Source organism: Enhydra lutris, unplaced genomic scaffold (genome assembly GCF_002288905.1).
Source record: "Enhydra lutris kenyoni isolate GAN:26980312 unplaced genomic scaffold, ASM228890v2 scaffoldscaffold18, whole genome shotgun sequence".
NCBI classification, from domain to species: domain Eukaryota; kingdom Metazoa; phylum Chordata; class Mammalia; order Carnivora; family Mustelidae; genus Enhydra; species Enhydra lutris.
The window spans coordinates 35,374,999-35,399,257 of NW_019154102.1; the positions used below are offsets into that span (position 1 = coordinate 35,374,999).

General features: G+C 37.7%; 1 protein-coding gene across 1 annotated transcript in view; it reads right to left on the minus strand.

The window, feature by feature from the left end:
• The window catches only part of LOC111148064 (eukaryotic translation initiation factor 2 alpha kinase 3), a 68,512-nt gene that overhangs the window by 17,171 nt on the left and 27,082 nt on the right, over positions 1–24,259 (minus strand). The window contains exons 3-12 of the mRNA XM_022504438.1: positions 16,652–16,846; positions 15,035–15,165; positions 13,233–13,467; positions 11,715–11,877; positions 10,588–10,728; positions 9,222–9,344; positions 7,470–7,690; positions 7,014–7,126; positions 3,405–3,527; positions 1,177–1,326 (exon numbers count right to left, since the gene is read on the minus strand). Coding sequence (XP_022360146.1) covers positions 1,177–1,326; positions 3,405–3,527; positions 7,014–7,126; positions 7,470–7,690; positions 9,222–9,344; positions 10,588–10,728; positions 11,715–11,877; positions 13,233–13,467; positions 15,035–15,165; positions 16,652–16,846 — 1,595 coding nt within the window. The remainder of the gene's footprint in view (positions 1–1,176; positions 1,327–3,404; positions 3,528–7,013; positions 7,127–7,469; positions 7,691–9,221; positions 9,345–10,587; positions 10,729–11,714; positions 11,878–13,232; positions 13,468–15,034; positions 15,166–16,651; positions 16,847–24,259) is intronic.

Sequence of the window (24,259 nt, forward strand, 5' to 3'; positions counted from 1 at the left end):
AGGGCATATGTGCTGATTAAATGATCTGAACCACAATCTTTATTCCAAAAGCTTTATCTATAAGAAAGCCAGTACCAAATGACATACAACACACAGAAGAAATAAAAAACATACTATGGGAGACAAAGAACATTATATGCCTTTCATTGCTTCTGGAAAACTTCAACTGGAAAGCTTAATTTTAGACTTGAAACAGTTACGTGGGACTGTCATGCCAGAGCAGCCAGAGCCTTTATGCAAAAGACAAAGCCCTGAGAGACAGCCAAGGACAGGACTCTTCAGGGGCCACAGTTCCGAAGCCCTTGTCTGAATTAGGGCAGTAGTGACCAGGGCCATGGGGCCACCTCACTTGGATCTTCCGTGGTTTGGCTACTGACTGTGTCTGTAAATGTCATCTGGACAAGTTACTACATGTGGGTCTAGGGCTGTGTTCAGTATTTTAGGCAGGAATTTTACCGTCAATTATTTGGTAAACAGCCTATATGCAGCCTGCTTCCTCTCTGTTCTCATTTACTCATTTTTAAAAGAGCCTTCCTTCCTATAGCAGAGCATACTTAATACAGGCATTATCTTTAGGTGGCCCAAGTTTAAGTATTTTTAACTGCAAATAGCTTTAAACTAGTTTTTTTTTTAATTGTGTCAAGGTAGTCACCATAAAATATATCATTAGTTTTTGATGCAGTGTTTCAAGATTGTTTGCTTTAAATTAGTTTAATTAATTTAAATTTTTTAAAATTAGTTAACTTTAAATTAACTTTTAAATTAGTTAACTTTAAATTAATTAACTTTTAAATTAGTTTTAAAGGAGTTGTAAACTGTTAACTACTGAGAAACTGAAAATTGAAAATAAAAAAATGGTGACAAAAGCAGGCAGAACCTCTTAAAGAGAAAAGTCACTGTAAATCCCTTAGCAATTTACAATTCATACAGCCCTATCTACAAATAATTTTTAAAATTCATAGTCTAAAATATAAACTTTTCTTTATTTTAAGTAAACTTTTCAATTAACAAGTGGCTCTAGAATGTTCCAAAACATGACAGAGAACAACATTTTTTTCTTAAAACAAATAAGCAAAACTCATCTCTAGTTATAGAGATGATATTTTGTTCACATAAGCAAAAAAAACTAGCTTAAAAAAAAGTACTAGACTTTAAGTCTATGTCTAACCAAGTTACCTTTCATCTTTCAGCCAAATTTCATCCATTTTTTCTTGCCACTGTTCTGGTGGGGCTTCCAACCAAGCATTGAAATACCTAACAATCCCTGGATGGTCAAGCTTGGCTAAGGCTTTAACTTCCCGCATTACCTTTTCCCGAGCCAACTCCCTGAAATACAGAGATAAAGACAACACCGAAGGTCACTCTTACTGGAAAAAGTAATCATATTTTTGGTGAGAAATAAGAAAATAAAATTCTCTCTTGAATCTAAAACTAGAAACAGATGACTTAGCCCTAGTGGCACAATTCTAAAAAGCCATACAGTAAGTTTTAAAAACTTGTATTTTAGGATTTTTTTTTCTTCTTTTAGAAATAAGTGCTATGAACACATTGCCTCATTCAAAAAAAACTTTCCTGGATGACTAAAAATGAACGACTACAGACCATTAAAGATATAAAGACCACTTAATGTTTGTCAATTCAATAGGCGGATGAATAGGTATAAGTGAACTATTCAGAAAAGAGAGCTCAGGAGGACAGCTCAGGAGGATGGAGAATGACCATACTTGGTACATATGTAACTGGTGCATATTGCCATCCAAAAAACCTGTATTAGCATGTTTATTTGTTCAAAGCAAGCCTCAAATACTGAATATCACAGGCAATGAAGTCTAGTTAGAAAAGCACCCAGATCTGATTTTCTGCTTTGATAGTTTTTCTAGTGGATCTAATCTCACATTTCTAGGGATCCCACTAACTCTTCTCTATATCCCCTTCAAGTGCTTTTCCTTGAGCCTTTGTCAGGTCATTTTGTGTAGTGCCATCCCTCTGCTACACTCTGTCGAGCGAGTGACAGCCTACTCTTGAATACCTAGCACAAATGTCACTACCTCCAAAAAGCGTGCCTTCTTCAATTTCAGTTACATCTGCACTTTTTCAAGAGAAGCTATTTAATATCCTAAGCCCCCAGGTCACAACCATTGTTGCACTGCAGTTATTTGCATATATATCCAAAAGCCTCAAAGAGTCATTCGTTCTTGGAAGCAAAAGCTTTGCTTAATTTCATATCCTACGTGGTGCCTGCATATATGAATACTTAAAGTACTCAAAAATTATATACCAAGGGAAAGAATTAGTACATAAAATCCTCCCAGTCTTGTGTCCCTGTCTGACAGACTGATTAACTACCAGTTACAAAGACAACAAAGCAATCAGTGCACATTTAATCAAGAATCAATAGGAACTTACGGGCGCCTGGGTGGCTCAGTCAGTTAAGCATTTGCCTTCGGCTCAGGTCATGATCAGGGTCCTGAGATTGAGCCCCATATCAGGTTCCCTGCTTAGTGGGGAGTATGCTTCTCCCTCTCCCTCTGCCCCTTCTCCCTGCTCTTGCTCTCTCTCCCTCACTCTCTCTCAAATGAAAAAATAAGAAATCTTTTTAAAAAATCAATAGGAGCTTTCTAAAATAGATGGAGAATGCATTACTCAAAGCTCATCATCTTAAGCATGAAACTGTTCTGAGTTAGAAATGCTACTTCTAGGAATCTATCCTATGAAAACAGATGTGGTCAAAAATTTATATAAAAGATGGACACTACAAAGTTGTTTTTAACTGCAACAAATTTGAAACCCAAATATTTAACAATAAGAAAGAGTTAAACAAAATATTTCCCATATATCAACTGGACTATCATCCAGCCATAAAATACTTTCAGTTTATTTTAGCATGTATACTCTTAGCCTATCATTGGCATGGAAATTGCCAAGGATACAATAAAGGAAGCAACAGATTAAGCTGTACTGTATTGTTAACTATGCTACTAACTAGGTAAATTTATGATCAGAAAAAAATAAAAGGAAATACCCAAAAATGGTAAGAGTGAGCATTACTAGGAAGAGAAGACACAGATGATTTTTAATACTTTTCCCTATTTTCCACAATACATGGGTTATTTTTAAATGGTGCTACATAGTAAATATGAGAGTCATCATAATCCACTTCGGAAAAGTCCTGAGTGTTTAAGAATCAAAAACAAGGGCATATTTTTTTAAGTCGAGGTAAAGCAATCTAAATACATCACCCCTTTTCGACGGCTGGTCACCTGGTGGCGCTTAGAAGCTAAGGTTCAGAAGGTCAGAAACGATGTTTTTTATAGGATGTACAGACTATAGCAAGAGGGACATATTGCCTATGAGATGAGCAATATGGCGCAAGTTCCAAGCCCACTAACAACACCCTCCCTTACCTGTTGGGGAGGCGGATTCTCTTGATAGCATAATTGCAGTCATCTACTTTGTTTCTGGCTTCAAAGACGACTCCAAATCCACCACGACCCATACACTGAACTGGTTCAAAATCTGTTAGATAGCTTAAAAAGAAAAAAAAAAAGGAAATTTCATAAGGTAATAGTTCAATCTTACTTTATGATAGATATATAAAGAGTACATAGACTCAGTAAGCCTCATAAAACTTATTTTAATAGATTGTAGTTTAAATTCGACTACTAGCATTCTTTGTTCTTCTGTTTAAATAAATGAAGCAAACCCATTCTAACTTCTTTCTAGGAAATTTATAAAAAATAAAAAAGCTACTGTTTATTGGGAATTGCTTATTAATCACTTGTTTTTATAGCAACTGTACTACTGTTCTAACCAGTCCAGCACTTTCCATCACCTACCAAAACATTCTACTCTTCATTCTCTAAACTTGTGCCTTCTGTCGCATTCTGCACTCAATTAGAAAAACACAGCTTAGGGGCATCTGGATGGCTCAGTCAGTTAAGCATCCTGCTCCTGGCTTCGGCTCAGGTGCTGATCTCAGGGTCCTGGGATCAAGCTCATGTCAGGCTTTGCATTCAGTGGGGAACCTAGTTGAGGACTCCCTCTCTCTCTCTCTCTCCCTCTGTCTGTCCCCCCACTCCTCACTGCCATCTGTTGCGTGCACACTCTTTCTCAAATAAATAAATAAATAAATCTTAAAAAAAAAAAAAGAAAGAAAAAGCACAGCCTAATTTTATGTCAGTCTCTATAAATTTTATAGAAAAAATGTAATCAATCCTATTAAGTATTTTTTTTTTTTTTTTTTTTGCCAGAAATCTTTCTAGGAACCAAAGCTGTGTGAAGTCAGCTGGGTGGCTTCATGAGTCAGTGTGCTCACCACCAGAGGAATTCAGACAGAAGCTAACTCCGCATCTGTGACTTACAGGCTGACACACACATTGTAGCCTCGTCTCCCTTCCGCGCCTGACTTCTTCACTCGATGCTCCAGATTCCAGGTGATTGCACCAGGCTCTCTCCCAGCTTTGGGGCTTTTGCTTCTGAGATGCTCTACTGAGATGGCCTATTTCTTTGTACTTAATGAACCTCTATTTTCCCTTCATTGTGGAACCTTCCTAGACCTGTCTCAATGTTCTCATAGCACTTTGCACATAGTTTTTTGAACTATTTAAACATAATCTCAATAGCTTGCAGCTCTTTGTACATAGCTCGCTCTCCCCGCTGCCTATGTATTGTGGGGGCCTTGAGTGCAGGAATGCATTCGTGCTTCTCTTTGTATTTCCAGAGCTTGGCCTTACCTGTCAAGTGGAAGGTCTAACAAATCTCAGTCAGATAATATATGAAAAAATATATGAACGCATGCACTCTCTAGAAGTTGTTCTTCCAGCCATATGGGGGAGAGTTGAATTCGATTATCTTTACTGTCTCTCAAAAGGCCAAGTTTATTACTTTAGGATTTGCACACTCATATTCATTTAGTAGTTGGCTCAGCTGGTTACAGCACAGAGCTGAGGAGAGGCAATCGATCCCAATCCTCTGTGGGCCAATTACCTTCACAGAGAATGAAGAACGATAATCTGTGTCCCTAAAAATAGCTAATCAAGGAACTTCGGTACAGATCCATCTCCCCAACTACAAAGCTCATGAAATTCACATCCTACTCCTGCAGGCCCAATTGCATTATTGTCCTATAATAAAGAAAATGAATACGCCTTCTGAAAAGAGAGACATCTTATATATGATTATAGACTCTATAAAATGAAAGTATCATCTTGCCAAAGGTCCCAACTCACGATGACCAAGTTAAGACTTGAATTCATGACTGAACCCAGAGCTCAGGTTCTTCATGATGCCCACCATATAGCAGGCATTCAATAAACATTAGGCATTAGCATAGAGCCACCTGGATTTGAAAAACAATCAGCTGTACTCACCACATTGAATAAAGTAAAAGGAAAACTAAATCGAATTCAATTGCAGAGTACATTATTCCAGTTCTCCTCACAAGAGCCTTATAGATGTAAGTTTATTCACTCCACCTACTCCTCCCTGTCTTTCCCTAACTCTTCCTTACTCACAATTTAAGGTTCAATGAAAATGTGACCTCATATATGATGCTCTTGAATCATTACAACCAGTGACTAAGTCACTTAGTTTGCCGCTTTCTTCTTAGCTGTTTGTTTAGTCCAGTATTATCTTCCCTCATAGACTTTAAGCCCCTCTGGCACAGGCCCAGTCTTTTTATTTCTCCCAAGGCCAGAAATAAATGTCCTGCGCTTGGATGTTCAGAGTAAATGCTGAATAAAATGCCGAATGACCCGTGAATGGCTTCGGTGGTGGATTACCTCATGAGAGCTGTCAGGTCCCTAGTTTCTCCCTCTCTCTGCCTGCTGCTATTGCCGGCCACTGACATAATTAGTCAGCATCTTTATCAGAAAGGGTACTAAAGCCTTTGCCATTTCTTAGTCACCTGGTAAATTCTGCTCTGGGAAACTTGTAGCCAAAACGAATGCATTACAGTCAATTCTCAGCTTGTGGTAATACAGTATGAATGCACCTGAGATAAATTATGTCTACACATCATCTAAGTACCACACATTTTTTCACTGTAATTTTCAATCTTTTCTGTCATAAAACCATTACCCTAGATATTAAGCAGTAAGGTTCTGTATCTCTTCCTTGTCCCCATATCACCAAGCACTAAGTATGATACCAAAACAAAGGGAAAATGTATCAAAACAAAGGGAAAATGGGGCGCCTGGGTGGCTCAGTGGGTTAAGCCGCTGCCTTCGGCTCAGGTCATGATCTCAGGATCCTGGGATCGAGTCCCGCATCGGGCTCTCTGCTCAGCAGGGAGCCTGCTTCCCTCTCTCTCTCTCTCTGCCTGCCTCTCTGTCTACTTGTGATCTCTCTCTGTCAAATAAATAAATAAAATCTTTAAAAAAAAAAAAAAACAAAAAAAACAAAGGGAAAATGTAGGAATAATCCATGTAATATGAAAAGGGAAACACAGCTCCACTTCCTGTACCACAAAGCATGAAAACCAGTATGCCTGACCAATGCTAACAGATTCTCTACTTTTATTTTACCTTCAAATTATTTGAATTGCCTACTTTTTATGTGACTCACCTCCCTCTTCTAATTTAAAAATGACCTACTGGTGTATTTCCTCCCATTTTTCTACTTCTTATCTAGACAGAATAAAGACTAAATAAATAATTGAAGATTAAGTAATAAATAGAGATTTAATCATACTCTAATAACACAGTAATAATTTGGTTCTGTTCATTCTAAGCCCAGTACACAATACACCTTTGATAATAAAGTTATCTGAATAAGAACTTAATTTTGAACTTCTGTAACACTATTTTTATACCTCTTAGGGTACATGTCACTGTGAATAAATTTAAGTTACTTCAGGGCTAAGTCTATGTTTTACTTCCCTGGATATTGGCACATTAAAGGAAAAGTTAAACAAGATCTTAATGATGAAGAGGTCATTTCTTCCTTGATTCAAACAGCTGTCACTAGAAGCTATAGTAAACACGTACATACTTTATATATGACAAGACTCTTACCGTGATACATATCCAGAATTTTTTATGTCATTCCAGCTACTGTCCTTAGCTTCTCCATTGACAGAATCATATTTACTTTCAGTTTGGCACTGAGTTTCAGATTCCTTCCTTTGCTAATAAGGTGGGGGAAAAAAATCACTATCAAAGCTGAACTGCAGTTAGCTAACAATCTTAAGCTATAAAATAACACTTAAAAAATAAATAACAGGGACAAAAAGAAAAGTATTATAAGAACACAGAATACAGCATTTCCCTTGTCAATGAGAAGTGAAATGGGAGGGGTGAAGGCCAGATGGGAACAGGTTGAGAAGTGAAGGGGGTGGTAAGTCAGGAGAGATGAGAGGATGGGTAACACTGACTTCATGGTGAAACTTAAGTAAATGTCCCCTTAGCCCCCACCACCCACACTATTCTCCCAACACTCTGAAATATAATAGATTCTGAAAAATGTCTTACTCTGTGAGGATGAGGATGGAAAAGTCTACGCACAATAAAAGTTGTCGCTATGATACAAAACAGAATAGTTCCAACTATTTCTTTCCACCAGTGTAAGAGGAGGACAGGATCCTTTTTGCGAATGTTCTTGCTGTAATTTGGGTTATCGAGGAATCGGACTGTGATCTGTGTGCTCCGTTTGCTCCTCTCCCTCTTGTAATATGGTAGATAATAACCATTATCTTCAAAAACAAACATAAAAATACACATAAAAACAAAAAACAAACAAAAAAATAAAAGATTATTTAAAAAAAAAATAAACCAATACAGTCTCCTTTAGTTGTTTTCAATTAGCAATAATCGCGCCTCGGATAAACCTCATTGGCTACGATACTGCCACTGTGCAAAGCTCTCCTTTAGTTGTTAAAAATTATCTATTTTCCTGTGACTTCTATTACTAATTCCTTTTATTAAAGTTTCATCTCTTCCTTAGCACTTTTCAAAAGCCTCATTACCCTACTTTTTCTTTTTTCCTACACAAACATATTTTCCTTTATTCCATAGCATCATAGTTTTTTTTTTTTTTTGTACTGAATAATAAGACTAGCAAAAAACCTTAAGGGCCACCTTATTTGTTACCTCATTAATAATCCAGTTCTTTAAATGCAAGAAAGAATTAGACAGAACTCAATCTTCCTTCAAGGTTTTTAAGCTTTACTCTCATTTGGCATCAGTGATATACAAATTTTACCATAAATTATTCTTTGCAAACTCAGAAGAAAACTGCTCTAACGGTCTCCTTGGTTCATTTCAAGCTGTCAAAAGGAGGCTGTCCTAGAAAGTGGCCTGTTTGGCTTCTATTTTGTAGTACATGGACAGACTACATAATTCTCTCTTATCTTGTATTTGGATCAGCATCAGATAAAGACTGTTGCTTCTAGGTCAGAGTCTTGTGTTTTTGTCAATTTAAATTTTACAATAACTTCCCATTACTGGCATCTAAGGTGAACTCTTAAGGAGTCTTTTTGTCTAATGCAGACTGACAATTTTTTTTTTTTTATATCTAACTATTCAAAGTCCTTCCATGGCTGAATGCATCCTAACTTTAAATACCCTGGAATGTATTTCCGGTCAAATTTCACCTACTCTTGACTTTTGCACTAATTTCTCTTGTTGGAGGACAAAATTAGAATCCCCTCATTTTATAGTGTTTTCGTTTAGCATTATAGGAAACATCTATTTTCTTCATTACTCAGGCTGATATTTTACAGATTACATTAAACAGGCTGATAACTAAGTGAAAGCTAATCACAAGAATTAATGCTTACTGAACACTTACTATTTGCCAGACACAGTGCTAGTTAAGATTATACGTACATTATCTCATTTAGAATATTTATTTAATTAATTAATTAATTAAATTAATTAATTAATTAATATATATAATATCTTATTTAGAATATTTAGAACATTATAAGAATCCAATAAGTAAATATCAGGATTACTATCCTTGCTTTACAGATGAAGGAACCATGACGCAGTTAAGTTAGGTGTGCCCAGCCTAGTATGTGGCAAAACTGGGATTTGAACCCTGGAAATCTAACTCTGGAACTCACACCTTTGGCCACCATTCATACTATTTCTCCGAGGATATTTTTGACCTTCCAAATGACTACCGTTCATTTGAATTCTACTGATTAATTTCAAATTAATAAATAAACTAAGAGGAAAAATGAAACTCAGCATTTTCAATGCAAGCTTCATCACACTTACCATATGGGTATTGCAAGATTGAAAGTGCGCCATTACTGTACTCTTCATGAGAAAACTTATCGTTACTAAGACATTTGTCAAATTCATCAGACCCTACCAAGACAGGAGTTCTGGAAGGAGAATCTAAAAGAAAATGGTAAAATCTTAACTGTTAAAACTTCAGTGAAAATGCATGTACTTCATTCATTCAAAAAAACAGGTTTTCAACCACAGTTCTGTTCAAATATGTTAAGTAAATGGCTCAAGGTTCCTTCCCCTTGAAAAGCAGTCTTTTAGTGGGTTAAAGCCTCTGCCTTTGGCTCAGGTCAAGATCCCAGAGTTCTGGGTTGGAGCCCTGCATCAGGCTCCTTGCTGAGCAGAGAGCCTGCTTCCTCCTCTCTCTCTGCCTGTCTCTCTGCCTACTTGTGATCTCTGTCTGTCAAATAAATAAATAAAATCTTTAAAAAAAAAAAAAGCAGTCTTGTAGAGATGAGTCATTTAAATAAGTAATTAAAATAGGATGCGACATGTGCGATAAAAACCATATGCAAGCTACGGAAAGATAACTGAAGGAAATACGTGGCTTACTGTTTGACTTCAACTCATTTAAATGTCTCAAAGCATATGATGTAATAACCAGATAATGTTTCATAAATATTCTTAAAAAATTTTTTTATTGAATAACAGAGAGAGAGAGCATGTGAGCGAGCACAGTGGGTGGGGAGAGGGAAAGGGAGCGAGAGAATCTCAGGCAGGCTCCATGCCCAGCACAGATCCCAAAGTGGGCTCAATCCCAGAACTCTGAGATCATGACCCAAGCCAAAATCAAGAGTTGGAAACTCAACCAACTGAGCCCCCAGTGCCTTTGCTTCATAAACACGAAACAGGTGCCCCTGTTTCATAAATATTCTTTTTTTTTTTAAGATTTTATTTATTTATTTGACAGAGAGAGAGAGAGAGAGCTCACAAGTAGGCAGAGAGGCAGGCAGAGAGAGAGAGAGGAGGAAGCAGGCTCCCTGCTGAGCAGAGACCCCCCCCCCCCATGCAGGGCTTGATCCCAGGACCCTGAGACCCATAAATATTCTTATTATGTTAAGAGCTAAATGATACTCAGTCATAGTCAGCGAATGGTTAAGAGTGTTTCTATGTTGTCTAGAGAAATACTTTATTAACACTGATTTCTTTAGAAGCAGCTGCTGTTTTAATGAAATCAATCTGTAAAAGATAATTCAAATTCCCCGACATCTGAAATACCTTCCTAGTGTGTCAGAAAATAAAGAGTATGTAACAGTTCTAATCTCTGTGGTATTCAATACTAGGACAAAGACAGTCATGATAAGACCTCCGAACACCTCAATAATACTACAAAAGTTCATAATTCACTTACGAATTAAGGGTTTCCATTTGATTGTTGGCAAAGGCATAATTGCATACTCATTACTGACAGATTCCAAGGCCTTGGGACTTGTAGGAAACTTTTCTGAAATTCTGACTGATGACTGCAGATACAGCTGACCTCGGAACATTCCTGAATCAATGAGGACATTGTCAATTATATTTAGAATCAAGCACCAATTTTTTTCGAAAAGGTTCATTTTCATTTAGTACAGTTAGATTCATTCATTATTTCTTCATGTGCTTCATAACTCTTTTCAAAGAAGAATCAGGCCTCAAATACTCGAATGCAACTCAAAGGTTATTTAACAAAAATAGGAAAGGAAAGTTATACACAAGTTACAATGTTTCTCACTAAATAGTAATTGTCAATAGTTACTGGAACACTTCCAGTAAGGAAGTTCAAATAAATCACTGGACACTTATAAAACTAACAGCCTAGATGAAGTAACTTTCTTTTTAAGGAAACCAAAACACCTGCAATTCCAGAGGTACTGCTAACACATCAGTTAAATACTATCACGATACATGTGTGACATGTTATTCTTCCAAATGCTTGTATTTCATTGAGACTGAGGAGTGGGTAGCACACTGTCAGAGCTTAAAAGAATTTTATGAGTATCTGACCACCAACACTAGTGCAAATAATGAGACTCAAAGGTTTGCACATTTTATTTTGTAAAAGCCTCCAATTGCTCAGGCACACAAGAATTTTGTTACTATTTTTCAGATAAGTTATAAAGATACATAGAAAAAAAAACATAATCTTTAAGGGGGGGCAAATTGACGTAGATGCAAATACAAATGTAGAAAGTTTTAGAATCTGAGGATATATGAGTAATTCACAGCATGTTGTATCATGGAAATATTTCTAAGACTTTCTAATAGGGTCTCAGAGGAAAAGAATATATCAGAGTAATTCAAAGTTTCAGAATTGGATAAATGGAAAAAACCCAGCAGGAATGGAAATCAAAGTATAAATCTTAAGGGCAATCTAAGCCAGGGAATGTATTTAGGAATTAAAACTGCTATAGGCATACTTGAGGTAGAAAAGAACAACGCAGAAGTAAAACCTAAATGTCATTAAGTCCTATCACTACATAAGAGACATCTACTCACCCAGGTAAACGCTGTTTTCTGTGGCTCCTCGAGCAGCTTCTACAATGTCTTCTTCATCTTCTAAAACTTCATTGTTAGATGCATAACTTGTATCATCAAAAAGACTGATGGGAATGACTTTTCCATCCTTAACCAACCAAGCAGATGCAATGGGAGTACAAAACTAAACAAAAATAGAAAAGAAATTTTACAATATTTCAAGCAGCATTTATGTAATTCAACTCCTAAAATGGCATTTAAAACCCACAAATTTTAAAATTTTTTCCAGATTTTCCATGTATAACTGATAAATAAAAACGTATATATTTACAGTATACAATGCCATATTTTGATGTATGTATACATTATGAAATGATTAGCACAATCAAGCACCTAGGTGGCTCAGTCAGTTAAGCATCTGCCTTTGGCTCACATCATAATCCCAGGGTCCTGGGATTGAGCCTCGCATTGGGCTCCTTGCTCAGCGGGGAGCCTGCTTCTCCCTCTCCCTCTGCCTGCCTCTCTGCCTACTTGTGCTCTCTCTCTCTCTCTGTCAAATAAAATCTTAAAAAAAAATCTACCCTCTTCATTTCACAATGTATATGCATATCAAATTCTCATGCTATACACCTCAGTTGGTTTAAGTGTCTGTCCGACTCTTGATCTTAGCTTAGGTCCTGATCTTGGAATTGTGAGTTCAAGCCCTGCATTGAGATCTACTCTAAGCAAATTTCAAATATATAATATAGTATTATTAACTATAGTCACCACACTGTACATTACATCTCCAGAACTTAATTCATCGTGCATAACTGAAATCTTGTACCCTTTGACCAACATCTCTCCATTTCTCCTATCACCACCCCCTCCAGCCCTTGGCAACTACCATTCCACTCTCTGTTCTGTGAGTTCAACTTTTTAAAATTCCATGAGTAAATAAGATCATGCACTATTTATCCTTCTATGCCTGGCTTATTTCATTTAGCATAATGTCCTCCAGGTTCATCCATATTTTTGCAAATGACAGCATTTCCCTCTTCCAGGCTGGATAATATTCCACTGCATACATATACACACCCCATTTTCTTTATCCATTCATTTACTGATGGACACTTGGGCTCCTTCCATTATCTTGGCTATTGTGAACAACAAAGCACTGAACATGGCAGTACAGATATCTCCTTAACATACTGATTTGACTCCCTTTGACTATCTTCCCAGAAACGGGATGGCTGGATCATAGGGTAGTTCTCTTTTCAATTTTTTGAAAGCACCTCCATACTCTTCTCCCCAGTGGCTGCACCACTTCACACCCCCAGCACCAGGGCACAGAGATACAAACATCCTCACCAGCACTTGTTTTCTGTGGTCTTTTTCAGAAGAGTCATTCTAATAGGTGTGTCTTTTTTAAAGCACTTCTTAAAGCACAGAGAACGGGCTAAGAATCCAAAATGACAGTTTTTTTCCCTCTACCCAAAAAGTCTGGACAAACCGGAAAAGGAAAAAATGTATTTACAAATGTTCAGTGGTCTCTATTACCTGGTATTCCCATTCCAGATGTCCTCCCTTCTTGCTAAACGCCAGAACCTTCCAGTCAGCAACTGAGACCTTTATCACTGTATCCATCATGGCAGCTTCCTGGTCTTCCACATCTGAAATAATTTTAGACCCTTCTTTGTTCCCACTGGGCTTTAGGGTGCTTTCAATAAATCCGGCTCTAGTTTCCATGTCTGGAATATACCGAAGTTCAAAGTGGCCAACACTGAAATTCCACCTTAAATTTACAAAGGTTTATTTTAGAAATTTACACTTAAGTAAATGGACCAAATAATACAGAACAGTTGTACGTTCAAGAAGCAAACGCTAAAATGTTGCGATGAGAAAAAGAAAAACAACAGCATTTTCTGAAGTGCTCTGCTGGTTTTTGCCACAAGAGGGCATCACTTCGTTCTGATCCTTTAGAAACAATGTTTCTAAGTTATAAACCAACAATGGCTGTGGGACAGATTTTCCCTCAAAAATTAACAAATCACATTTCCAAATCAGAATGATTTTTTCCAGACACATCAAAGTCACCTTAAAATGAGGGTAGCAGCAGTCTTCTTTCTTTACTAAAGTCTGCACACATTTCATTCAAGTGCAAAGAAATTAATACATTTCAATAAACCAATTACACAGCAAGTTGAATGCATCAATTTTGTATTTATATGAAAACATAGCCCTGAAAGGCAATATCACCCAGTGCACCAAGCCTGAAGGTCATACCACCCCAGTTCCAATCTGAGATCTCCCCTGAGATCTAGCAAGTCATCGAACCTTTCTTGTGTTTCAGTGTCCTCATTCATAAAGTGGCAGTAATAATGTTTCCACTATAATCAATATACAGAAAAATCACTTAACTATTGACAATATAAAAACTTGTCATTTAGATATAAAATGGCTTAATAATCCTGACATCTATTAAAAAAATATACTTAAGGAACACTGATCTTAGACCCCAGACTCTTCCCATTCTGGTGATTCAAAATTCTGTTAAGCTGGACATCTGTTCCTATTGGTGGCTGGACACCTAGCAAATACTTAAGGAAACAAAATCCCATCAGGATAAAGAAGGTCAGGTTGCCAGCAGATGCAAAGCCCTATTCACAGTCCAGTGAACATAGAAATATTTTCTTAACTGAGTTTGAGAAAACAGGAAAGGAAACTGAATTATATTGCATCAGATTAGACAAAATCTGAAAGTTTGGTTCACTTTCAAAAGATAGAAAGATGAGATCTCAAATGATTTTTACTACAGCAAGTTAAAATTTAAAGAAGTTTAAAAAAAAAATCCAGCATGTGATTTAGGACCAGCACTTGTTATCTAATCATATTACTTTTTAATCACATATTTAAATGTAAAAATTACATAAAGAATTCATTACTTGAAAAGGGAAACAAAAAGCCACTTGACCAAAATGAAATGTGTTCTAAAAATGGGGTTGTCAAACACACTGTGAAACTACTTACTAGACAGAACTACAGAGTTAGAGACCCACGTTGAAATAAAGCACATTAACTTTGTCTTAAGAGTGCTCTGCATTCAAAGAACTTTGATCAGTGAAGTTGTCACTGTATGGGCCTCACCTGGTTACTGCCTCCAGAGCCTAGGGTGAGTTTCAACTCAGAATCTGTTAATAATCATGAGACCATTTTTAATTTAGGGCCTACATTTCTCTTAAAAGAGTTGTATGTTTTAAGGACATGAACAGAGTTCAGGAAATCTCCATAAAGGAAAATCAGATAAATTTGGGGTTTGCTGAACTTGTAATTATCAACAGGAACATTCTCTGAACACATACTTCTCGTTGCCACTGCGAGGTCCGACAGCTCTGACAGTTTTCTGGGAGCGTTGCAGAAGAAGGATGTCTTCTTGTTCCATATCATCATTATCCCATTGGCGACAACCCAAAGCTGAACAGATGTACCTCACCTGAAAAGACAGAAATAAATTTTGTGAAGAATATAAGTTACAGGAGATCAGAGACATTAAAAGAATCAAGATAATTTGTAAAAAATTGTGATCTCTAAGAAATACCCAAGTATTAAGAAGCATCAGTTAGACTACCAACTCCTAAAATGAGTTACTTAGAACCATAAAGGAAACAAGAAATATTTAGTTCAGGGAATGATTTTAAGGATTTAGATAATTTTAGTTTTATTTGGGGCATTTCTATGGAATACATGAAAAGAACAGAACCAGTTGTGATCTCCTAGCAATAATATCATTAATAAAATTCCAGGTGAGTTTAAAAAAATCAGCCTCAGAGTTTCCATTTGATGGAAGTATTAGGTTGTTTAAAGACTTAAACCTTACCGAACAGACACTGTATTTAAAAGTGCCTCCTTCAAAAAAAAAAAAAAAGTGCCTCCTTCAAATCTTCATTAGAAATAAAAAGGAATCTTCACATGATCTGAACTAAAATCCTCCCAGAAAACAGCATACCTGCTAGACTACCAGAAATTTGTAGCAGCACATCAAATCAGAGAACCAGATGATTGGGTTCAATCCCACTGTTTTACAAATGAGAATACTGAAGGCAACAAAGGATCCCAAGGCCTCCTCAGTACAATGTTGATGTGGGGAGTGGGGAAGGCAGAAAAGCATCAGCAAGAGCAAGGAGGGGCTATGGGCCTAACACTTAGATAAGGAATCACTAATGTTCGAAAAACTCAAGGGTCAAAAGTCATTTTTCTATTCTTCCCTGCTTTAGTCTTAAGTCTATATATAAAATACTCACATATCAAGGGTAAGGGATTAAAAAAAGATTTTTACTTTTCTTCAAAGGATGTTTTTAGTTATTCCTAATAAGAGATCTATAGTATAAGACCCAATCTTAGAAGCACATTATGATTGTATCCTAAAAACTAACATTAGAGAAAATCTAGGTCTTAATAGTATAACTTTATCATCAGACAGACCTAAGTCAAATTTAACCTCAGACATTTCTGAACTTTTTAGTCTCAGTTTTCTCATCTGTAAAATGAGTACAGCTTTCTTCTTGGATTACAGGATCAAACTAGATAAATAAATTGGTAGCCATTATTCTTATCAGGATCATTAATATTTGGAGAAGTCCTCATCTGTCCAAACGGAGACAAAAATGTATGACCTTTAAGAATATTGTAAAGATTTCAAAATAATGTATGTAAAATGCAACTGAAATACACTAGACAATTATTTATTAATTCTCTTCCTCCTGCTATTCCTGGCTCTGCTGTTCATTCTGTTGTCTTGGATACATTTAGTTTCCTTAATAATATTTTGCTCTTTCTACTTTGCAGTGTTTTTATTAAAACAAATGATATCCTTGGGGAACAAATAATAATAAACCTCAACCAGTAATAGCATAGCTTAATACATTATTTCTTCTATATTTATCTGATTTCTCCCCAAATAATTCAACATTTTCACTCACCTTTCCACTGTATGCGCTGAGTCCATATGTCGTGAGAGACTTTCCTCCAACCAAAACAACATCATCTCCAAATTTATAAGAAGATTCAAGAAGTGATTCAACTGTAAAAGGAACTGTTTCCATGCTCTCACGGTCCCGGTCCCATTGGAAGAGGTCTCCATCCAGAGAAGGAATGATCATCTTATTCCCAAATACCTAAAACAAGAGCTAACTTTTAAAGGCATAATAACTTTAGTAACTAAGAGCTGGAGTCTTGAGCCTGACTTTCTCTGGTCTCCTTCAACAGTATGTGAGTTGGGGTGGTTCATCAACCAAAACACAATTTGAAACAATGGCCAGTCTCTCCCGGGGCCTACATATAATACTCTAGCATTCTCAAACTGCTTGCTATGGGTGTCCCATAATGCTAAGACAGCTGCCAAAAGGAAGTTTTATAATCAAGTGAGTTCAAGAAGGGGTTATTATAGGAGTTCTTGCAGCAGTTAAGATGCTAATGTATGGGGCACCTGAGTGGCTCAGTTGGTTAGGTCCTGCGGAGAAAGTAACATCTGAGCAAAACCTTAACTTGGGGGAGTTAACCATATCTGGGGAAGAGCCTCTGTAAAGACCTTAAGGTGCAAGACAGTCCTTCACATTGGAGGAAGTACAAGGAGCGGGAACAAGGCTATAGGGCAAGGGTGGAGGCATAGAGAGCAAGAGATGATGATGGCTCCAATTCAGGCGATAGCACTGGAGGTGTTGCAGGCAGTCAGATTTGGGATATAACAGGAAGGCAAAGCCAACAGGATTTCATGGAGGAGTTCCTGTATAGTATAAGCAAAAGCACAGAGTTCAGGATAACTCTAAAGTTTTTGGCCATGAACATCTTGTTTCTTGAGAAAGAGTTATTAGTACATGGCTTTGTAACATTGACCTTTTGGCGTTTAAAAATATATGCGTCCTGGGGCGCCTGGGTGGCTCAATGGGTTAGGCCTCTGCCTTCAGCTCAGGTCATGATCTCAGGGAACTGGGATCAAGTCCCATGTGGGGCTCTCTGCTCAGCCCGAGCTCTCTGCTCAGCGAGGAGCCTGCTTCCCCCTCTCTCTCTGCCATCCACTCTGCCTTCTTGTGATCTCTCTCTCTCTCTGTCAAATAAATAGACAAATAAATCTTTAAAAAAAAAAATATATGCGTCTTGATTCACTTCAGCTAATGACACAACTATTTCCCTGACCAGGCTCAGAACTTTGGAAAAAAGGAATATAAAGAAGTATGAGTTTAATAAACAAACAAACAATCCCCCTCCCCCAAAACAAGGGGCACCTGGGTGCTCAGTCAGTTAAATGTCTGACTCTTGATTTCGGCTCAGGTCATGATGTCAGGGTTGTGAGATCGAGCCCTGTGTCCAGCTCTGGGCTCAGCAGGGAGTCTGCTTAAGATTCTCTCCCTCACTTTCTGCGCCCCCCCCCCCCAAAATAAATAAATGTTAAAAAGAAAAAGTCCAAAAATGATCTTAATTTTTTTTACAGTAAAATTTCTCTATGTGCTTCTTTGTTTCTCAGGTAGAATCCTATCTCAAAGGGATACTTACCTGAAAATGCCCATATAGTCACTACAAGTGCTTACACATCCTCCCTTCCCTCTAGCTTGGCCCCACACCTCGGGATTCTCAAGGGCTGGCAAAAAATCACTCTTCTCATCCACTTCTTTCATCTTCTAGTTCAAATCCCTGTACCTTCTGCCTGAAATATTATAATAGCCTCTTTACAGTTCTAAACTGGCAGTTTCCTCAATCTAAACTCTACGGTATCTTCTAGATTAATCTCTGAGTCAGAGTTAAGCTTGTTATGACTATTCAAAAGACTTCAACAATTCTCCATTATCTTCTTATTAAAGACCCCAAATCCCAAGTCTGACATTTTCAAAGTCCTCTAAACATGACCTCAAACAACCTCTTCCTCCTTGTCTTCCACTTTTCCCCACATGGGCAGAAATCAGGTCTCACCTCTTAGGCATGATATTTAATATAATATTACTGTTATTGTTCAGTGATGTCATTGTCAAGGTCACCTTTTCTCCCTGGAACACCCTCTGGTACCAACACTGCCCACTGAAATCCCAGCTGGCCTTCAAGTTAGCCTCACTTACACTTTTGCTTTCAAGTCCAAGAAAATTTTTAGCAGCGTAAGGTTGCTGACAAAGATCTCCCAGTTCCTTCACACTGTACTTATTGCTGTAACTATAAACGGAGATAGCATTACGTTCTCAAAAATTGTTTACTGTGCCTCTACAGTGCCTTTCTACAGTTTTTATACCACGGCTATAAAAGCAATGCACCCAAACTTAGTGCCCAAATTTTGTTTTCCAATTCCACTGCCCACTGAAGGAATCAAGGCTCCTCACAGAAATGTCTGATTCCAGGGCTGGGGCATGGGAGGGAAAAGATGAGACTTCAACATCTTATTATTCCAGAGAGTAAGGATGTGCACAAAAAAGAAGTACAGGGACACCTGGGTGGCTCAGTTGGTTAAACGTTTGCCTTTAGCTCAGGTTAAGATCTCAGGATCCTGGGATCAAGTCCCACATCAGGTTCCTTGCTCAGAGGACAGCCTGCTTCACCCTCTGCCTGCCACTACCCCAGCTTGTGCTCTCTCTCTGAAAAATAAATAAATAGGGGCACCTGGGTGGTTCAGTGGGTTAAGCCTCTGCCTTTGGCTCAGGTCATGATCTCGGTCCTGGGATCGAGCCCGACATCTGAGCTTTCTGCTCAGTAGGGAGCCTGCTTCCCCCTTTCTCTCTGCCTGCCTCTCTGCCTACTTGTGAGCTCTCTCTGTCAAATAAATAAATAAAATCTTTAAAAAATAAAAAAAAAAGAAAAAAGGAAAAGAAAAAATAAAATCTTACAAAAAAAAATAGAGGGACGCCTGGGTGGCTCAGTTGGTTGGATGACTGCCTTCGGCTCAGGTCATGATCCTGGAGTTCCGGGATCGAGTCCCGCATCGGGCTCCCAGCTCCAAGGGGAGTCTGCTTCTCCCTCTGACCTTCTCCTTGCTCATGCTCTCTCTCACTGTCTCTCTCTCAAATAAATAAATAAAATCTTAAAAAAAAAAAAAAGATAGAAGTATACCACTGACCAAATCTGGAACAACTTAAGTACCAAAATAATAAAGTACTGAATTATAAAGTACTAAAGGGAAAAAAAAAAGAATTCATGAGGCCTACTGATAATAAATTGATAAACAAAACATGGAGGAGAAGGGAGGGCTCTTATTGTAATTAAATGCCTTTAAATATGAAGGGAGGGACGAAGTTGGAAAAATCAAAATTTTGCAAACATTGTAGTAAAGACTGCAAGCAAAAATCAGCAATGGTGTTAAATCTAGGAAGGTGGAAATTTTGACGAGGAGTAGGATAGCTGCACGGTCTTAAAGCATCTGCCCATGGACTGCTTATTAGTTACAAGAAACTAAAAACAGAAACAAACAACAAAAAAAACCTAGTAATTATACAGTGGAGAATTTAGATAATACCCTGACCAGATGCTCAAAATCAACATCATCAAAGAGTGACAGACGTGACACCCTGACAGAGGGTACTTCCCCTGTGTAGGATTCTAAGCTAAGAATTAACAACCTAGATCTAATCACAAGGAACACTGGACAAGCACACAATGAAATTTCTTTTCTTTTTTTTTTTTTTTTTGAGAGAAGGAGTGCATGTGGGAATGTGCATGCATATGTGCAGGGGCGGGGGCAGGGAGGCCGTGGGCAGAGGGAGAGGGAAAGGGAGAGACTCTTCAGTAGACTCCACGCCCAGCTCTGAGCCTGTCATGGGGCTTGAACTCACGACCCTGAGATCACGACCTGAGCTGAAAGCAAGAGCTGGACACTTAATCTTTTGAGTCACCCAGGTACACCGAAATGAAGAAGTTTCCTTTTCTTTTTAATAAAAGAGTAGAGAGACTGTATTTTTCAGAATGTCAATATCATAAAGACAAAGTCTGTGGGTAAACCTAGATTAAGAGAGTCTAACAAGACAAATAAATATACTACCTGACCCCAGACCAGAAGGTGTACTGGAAGTAAAGGACACTATAAAAGATATTACGGCGTCCTTTGCGGATATTGTGGGTTTGGTTCCACCTCAATAAAATGAGTCAAATGAATTTTTGGTTTCTCAATGCCTGTAAAGGTTACATTTATGCTATACTGTAGCCTATTAAACGTGCGCTAGCATTCTGTCTACCAAATCATGTACACAGCTGAATTAAAAAATACTTTTTTGTTAAAAAAAATGCCAACCATCATCTGAGCTTTCAGTTAGTCACAATCACTGATCACAGATCACTTTAACAAATACAATGAAAAAGTCTGAAATACTGTGAGAATTACTGGTGTAAAGATGTGAAGTGAGCAAATGCTGTTGGAAAAATGGTGCTGACAGACTTGCTCGATGCAGGGTTGTCACCAACCCTCAATCTGTAAAAATGCAATATCTGCAAAATATAGTAAGATGAGGTATGCCTGTACGAGGTCAACTCACAAAACTGCAACATGGATGGCAGATTAAAGTATCAATATAAATTTATGAAGTTGACAACTATGCTGTGATTATGTTAAAAGAATATCTCTGTTAGGAATAGATACTGAAGTATTTGAGAGTAAAGGGCCCCAATGGATGGATAGCTGATTTATCTCCAAATGTTTTAGGGAAAAAAATGTGTAGGAGAGGTTGGGAGAAAGAAAAAGTAAGAAAGAGAGACACCTCAAAAGATAAAGCAAACAAGGTTTGGGGTAGGTAAACCTCAGTATATAATGATTGGTCCCTTTTGGGGGGGTATCATTTTTACTTATGTAACTTTTTGTAGTTTGAAATTATTTCCAAATAAAAGGTTGAAAAGAAAAGGACGGTACTCAAGAGCCTTACAAGAGCTCTGTAATTAAACTCAGAAGGCTATATAATGAAAACAAACGTTCATCATAATTCTGGGTACTTAAAGGTCACTATTGCTCTTTACTGAAAAAAACATCTGTGGGCGCCTGGGTGGCTCAGTGGGTTAAAGCCTCTGCCTTCAGCTCAGTTCATGATCCCAGGATCCTGGGATCGAGACCCGCATCGGGCTCTCTGCTCGGCAGGGAGCCTGCTTCCCTTCCTCTCTCTCTGCCTTTCTGCCTACTTGTGATCTCTGTCTGTCAAATAAATAAAATAAAAATCTTAAAAAAAAATCTGATTTTTAATGAACTCTCAAATGGGATCAGTATACTGCCTCATACAGTTTTCACATTACTATCTTATTCTTTGCTTTCTTACTTTGTTTTTTAAAAATTAAAACTTTTCTTTTCATCTTTTGTAGAATGTCCATCTTGAAGCTGTCATTAAGAGCCGAGTTAGGTCATTAGTATACATACCCTATGAAAACAGTATGTAGCCAATATGATCTCCCATTTTGAGTTACCTATCAGTTAGAAAATCAAGTATTTACTGCTTCCTACCCTTCATCTTATGTTAGGTATTCTTTATTTTATTCACTAGAACAGTAAATTCAAATTATGATACAGTTAAAAAATAGGTATTTCAGTCGTCTGCTCATATCAACACTAGTTCTAGTTAAGTACAAACAAGGAAAGCAGGTGTGCATCACTCAAAGAAAGAGGAAGAGGAGTCAGAGGGTCTGTAGGAAACAGATAAAATTTATTTTTACTTGTTTCCTCTTCTATTAACCACCTCTTTTCTCCTAAAGCAGTAACAGATCCTTAAGAAACATAATTAAGTGCTGCAAAACCCCCCCAAAACTAAAAAACAAACAAAAAACTGTCAAACTAGTACGGACTACAATTCATCTCTGCTATAAGATGGATTTACATGCCTCCAAATGTAAAAGAAAACAAAATTTTCCACAATTAAAAGTAAGGTTTAGTGCTCACTTTGGCCACACATATACTTAAAAAAAAAATTATACACGCACATACATATATAAAGATATGTGGTTTAAACAACCAAGAAAATTTGACATGATGGACCATACTGAGAAAAGCTGCCTTGTTTATAAAAGTGAAATCTTCAGCAGCATCAACTCGGTGAGAAAAGTGCAAAACCCAAGGCAATAAAAAAGCCTTCTGATTTAATACTTAATTATCATGTCATATTTCTGGATGATGATTTTAAAAGCTCACTTTGAAATAGCTGCTCTTTGCTAATTGGCTGCTGATGAGTCATCCCCACGGCTGCTAACCTTTGCACCAATCCTGGTGACGTCTTTCAGGCTGCATATGTGAAAGCAGATGGTGCTTTTCCTTGACAGCCACAAGAAATGCTATATGCACGCCGTTCAGGTAGTGAGATGACATCAGTCCTCACCAAAGCATTACCTCAGCCTCCCAGCACAGGAATGAGTCACTCGGAGAGTCAGCTGCAAATCTCTTGGTAGAAAAAAATGTAGGTTACGGTGAAGTGATGCATTTTCACATTCCACTGATTCGTCTCCGTGAGTAGCTGTTTGCTCGGATTCGCTGTTCTGCCTCTCAGGCTAATTGCGTGACTTGCTTTCTCTAGCAGCCATTTTTTAAAAATTATAAATTCTTGTTATTTTATGGGCTTTCCCCCCCCCTTCCATTTGTTTTTTCCTGTTCATAATTTTAAAATAAAAGGTTGTCACATTCGTTGGCAAACTCAGTGCCAAAGAGCCAATCAAGATCTTTATCCCTGCAATCGCAAAGCAGTCTGGTAAAATAATTCAATTTCTATTTCTGAACAAAACCTAAATGGCATAATGAATACCAATGGTACATGTAATCAGGGAGCACTATTTGAAATTAGAGTGTGAAAATAAAAATTCTATTGCTAAGTGACAGAAGGAACTTCAACTGAGAAAAATGTAGGATGTGCTACTACTAAAATGAATATAACCAGCAATAAAAACACAAATTCTTATAACTGTATAAAATACATTTTTAAGGGCACCTGGGTGGCTCAGTGGGTTGAGCCTCTGCCTTCGGCTCTAGGTCGTGGTCTCAGGGTTCTGGGATCAAGCCCCGCATCGGGCTCTCTGCTCGGCAGGGAGCCTGCTTCCTCCTCTCTCTCTCTCTCTGCCTACTGTGATCTCTAACTGTCAAATAAATAAATAGAGTCTTAAAAAAAAAAAAGAAAAATACATTTTTAAAATTTGGTTCTTCCTTCTTTTTCTATGTACCCCCACCCCTCATCATGGGCACATGTACTTTTGGGGGTATATCCAACTTTAACTTATTCTGAACATTCTGAAACATACAAAGTATAAAGAGACAATCCCTCATGCATCTATCACTCAGTTTCAACAAGTAGCAAATTTTGCCAATTGTTTCATCTGTTCTCCATCCACCCAGGACATATATTTGTTTACTAGAATTTTTTTTTTTTTTTTTTAGATTTTATTTATTTATTTGAGAGAGAGACAGTGAGAGAGAGCATGAGAGGGGAGAAAGTCAGAGGGAGAAGCAGACTCTCCAAGGAGCAGGGACCCCGATGTGGGACTCGATCCCAGGACTCTGGGATCATGACCTGAGCCGAAGGCAATCAGTCGCTCAACCAACTGAGCCACCCAGGCACCCATTTACTAGAATGTTTTTTTTTTTTTTTTTTTTTTTTTTTTTT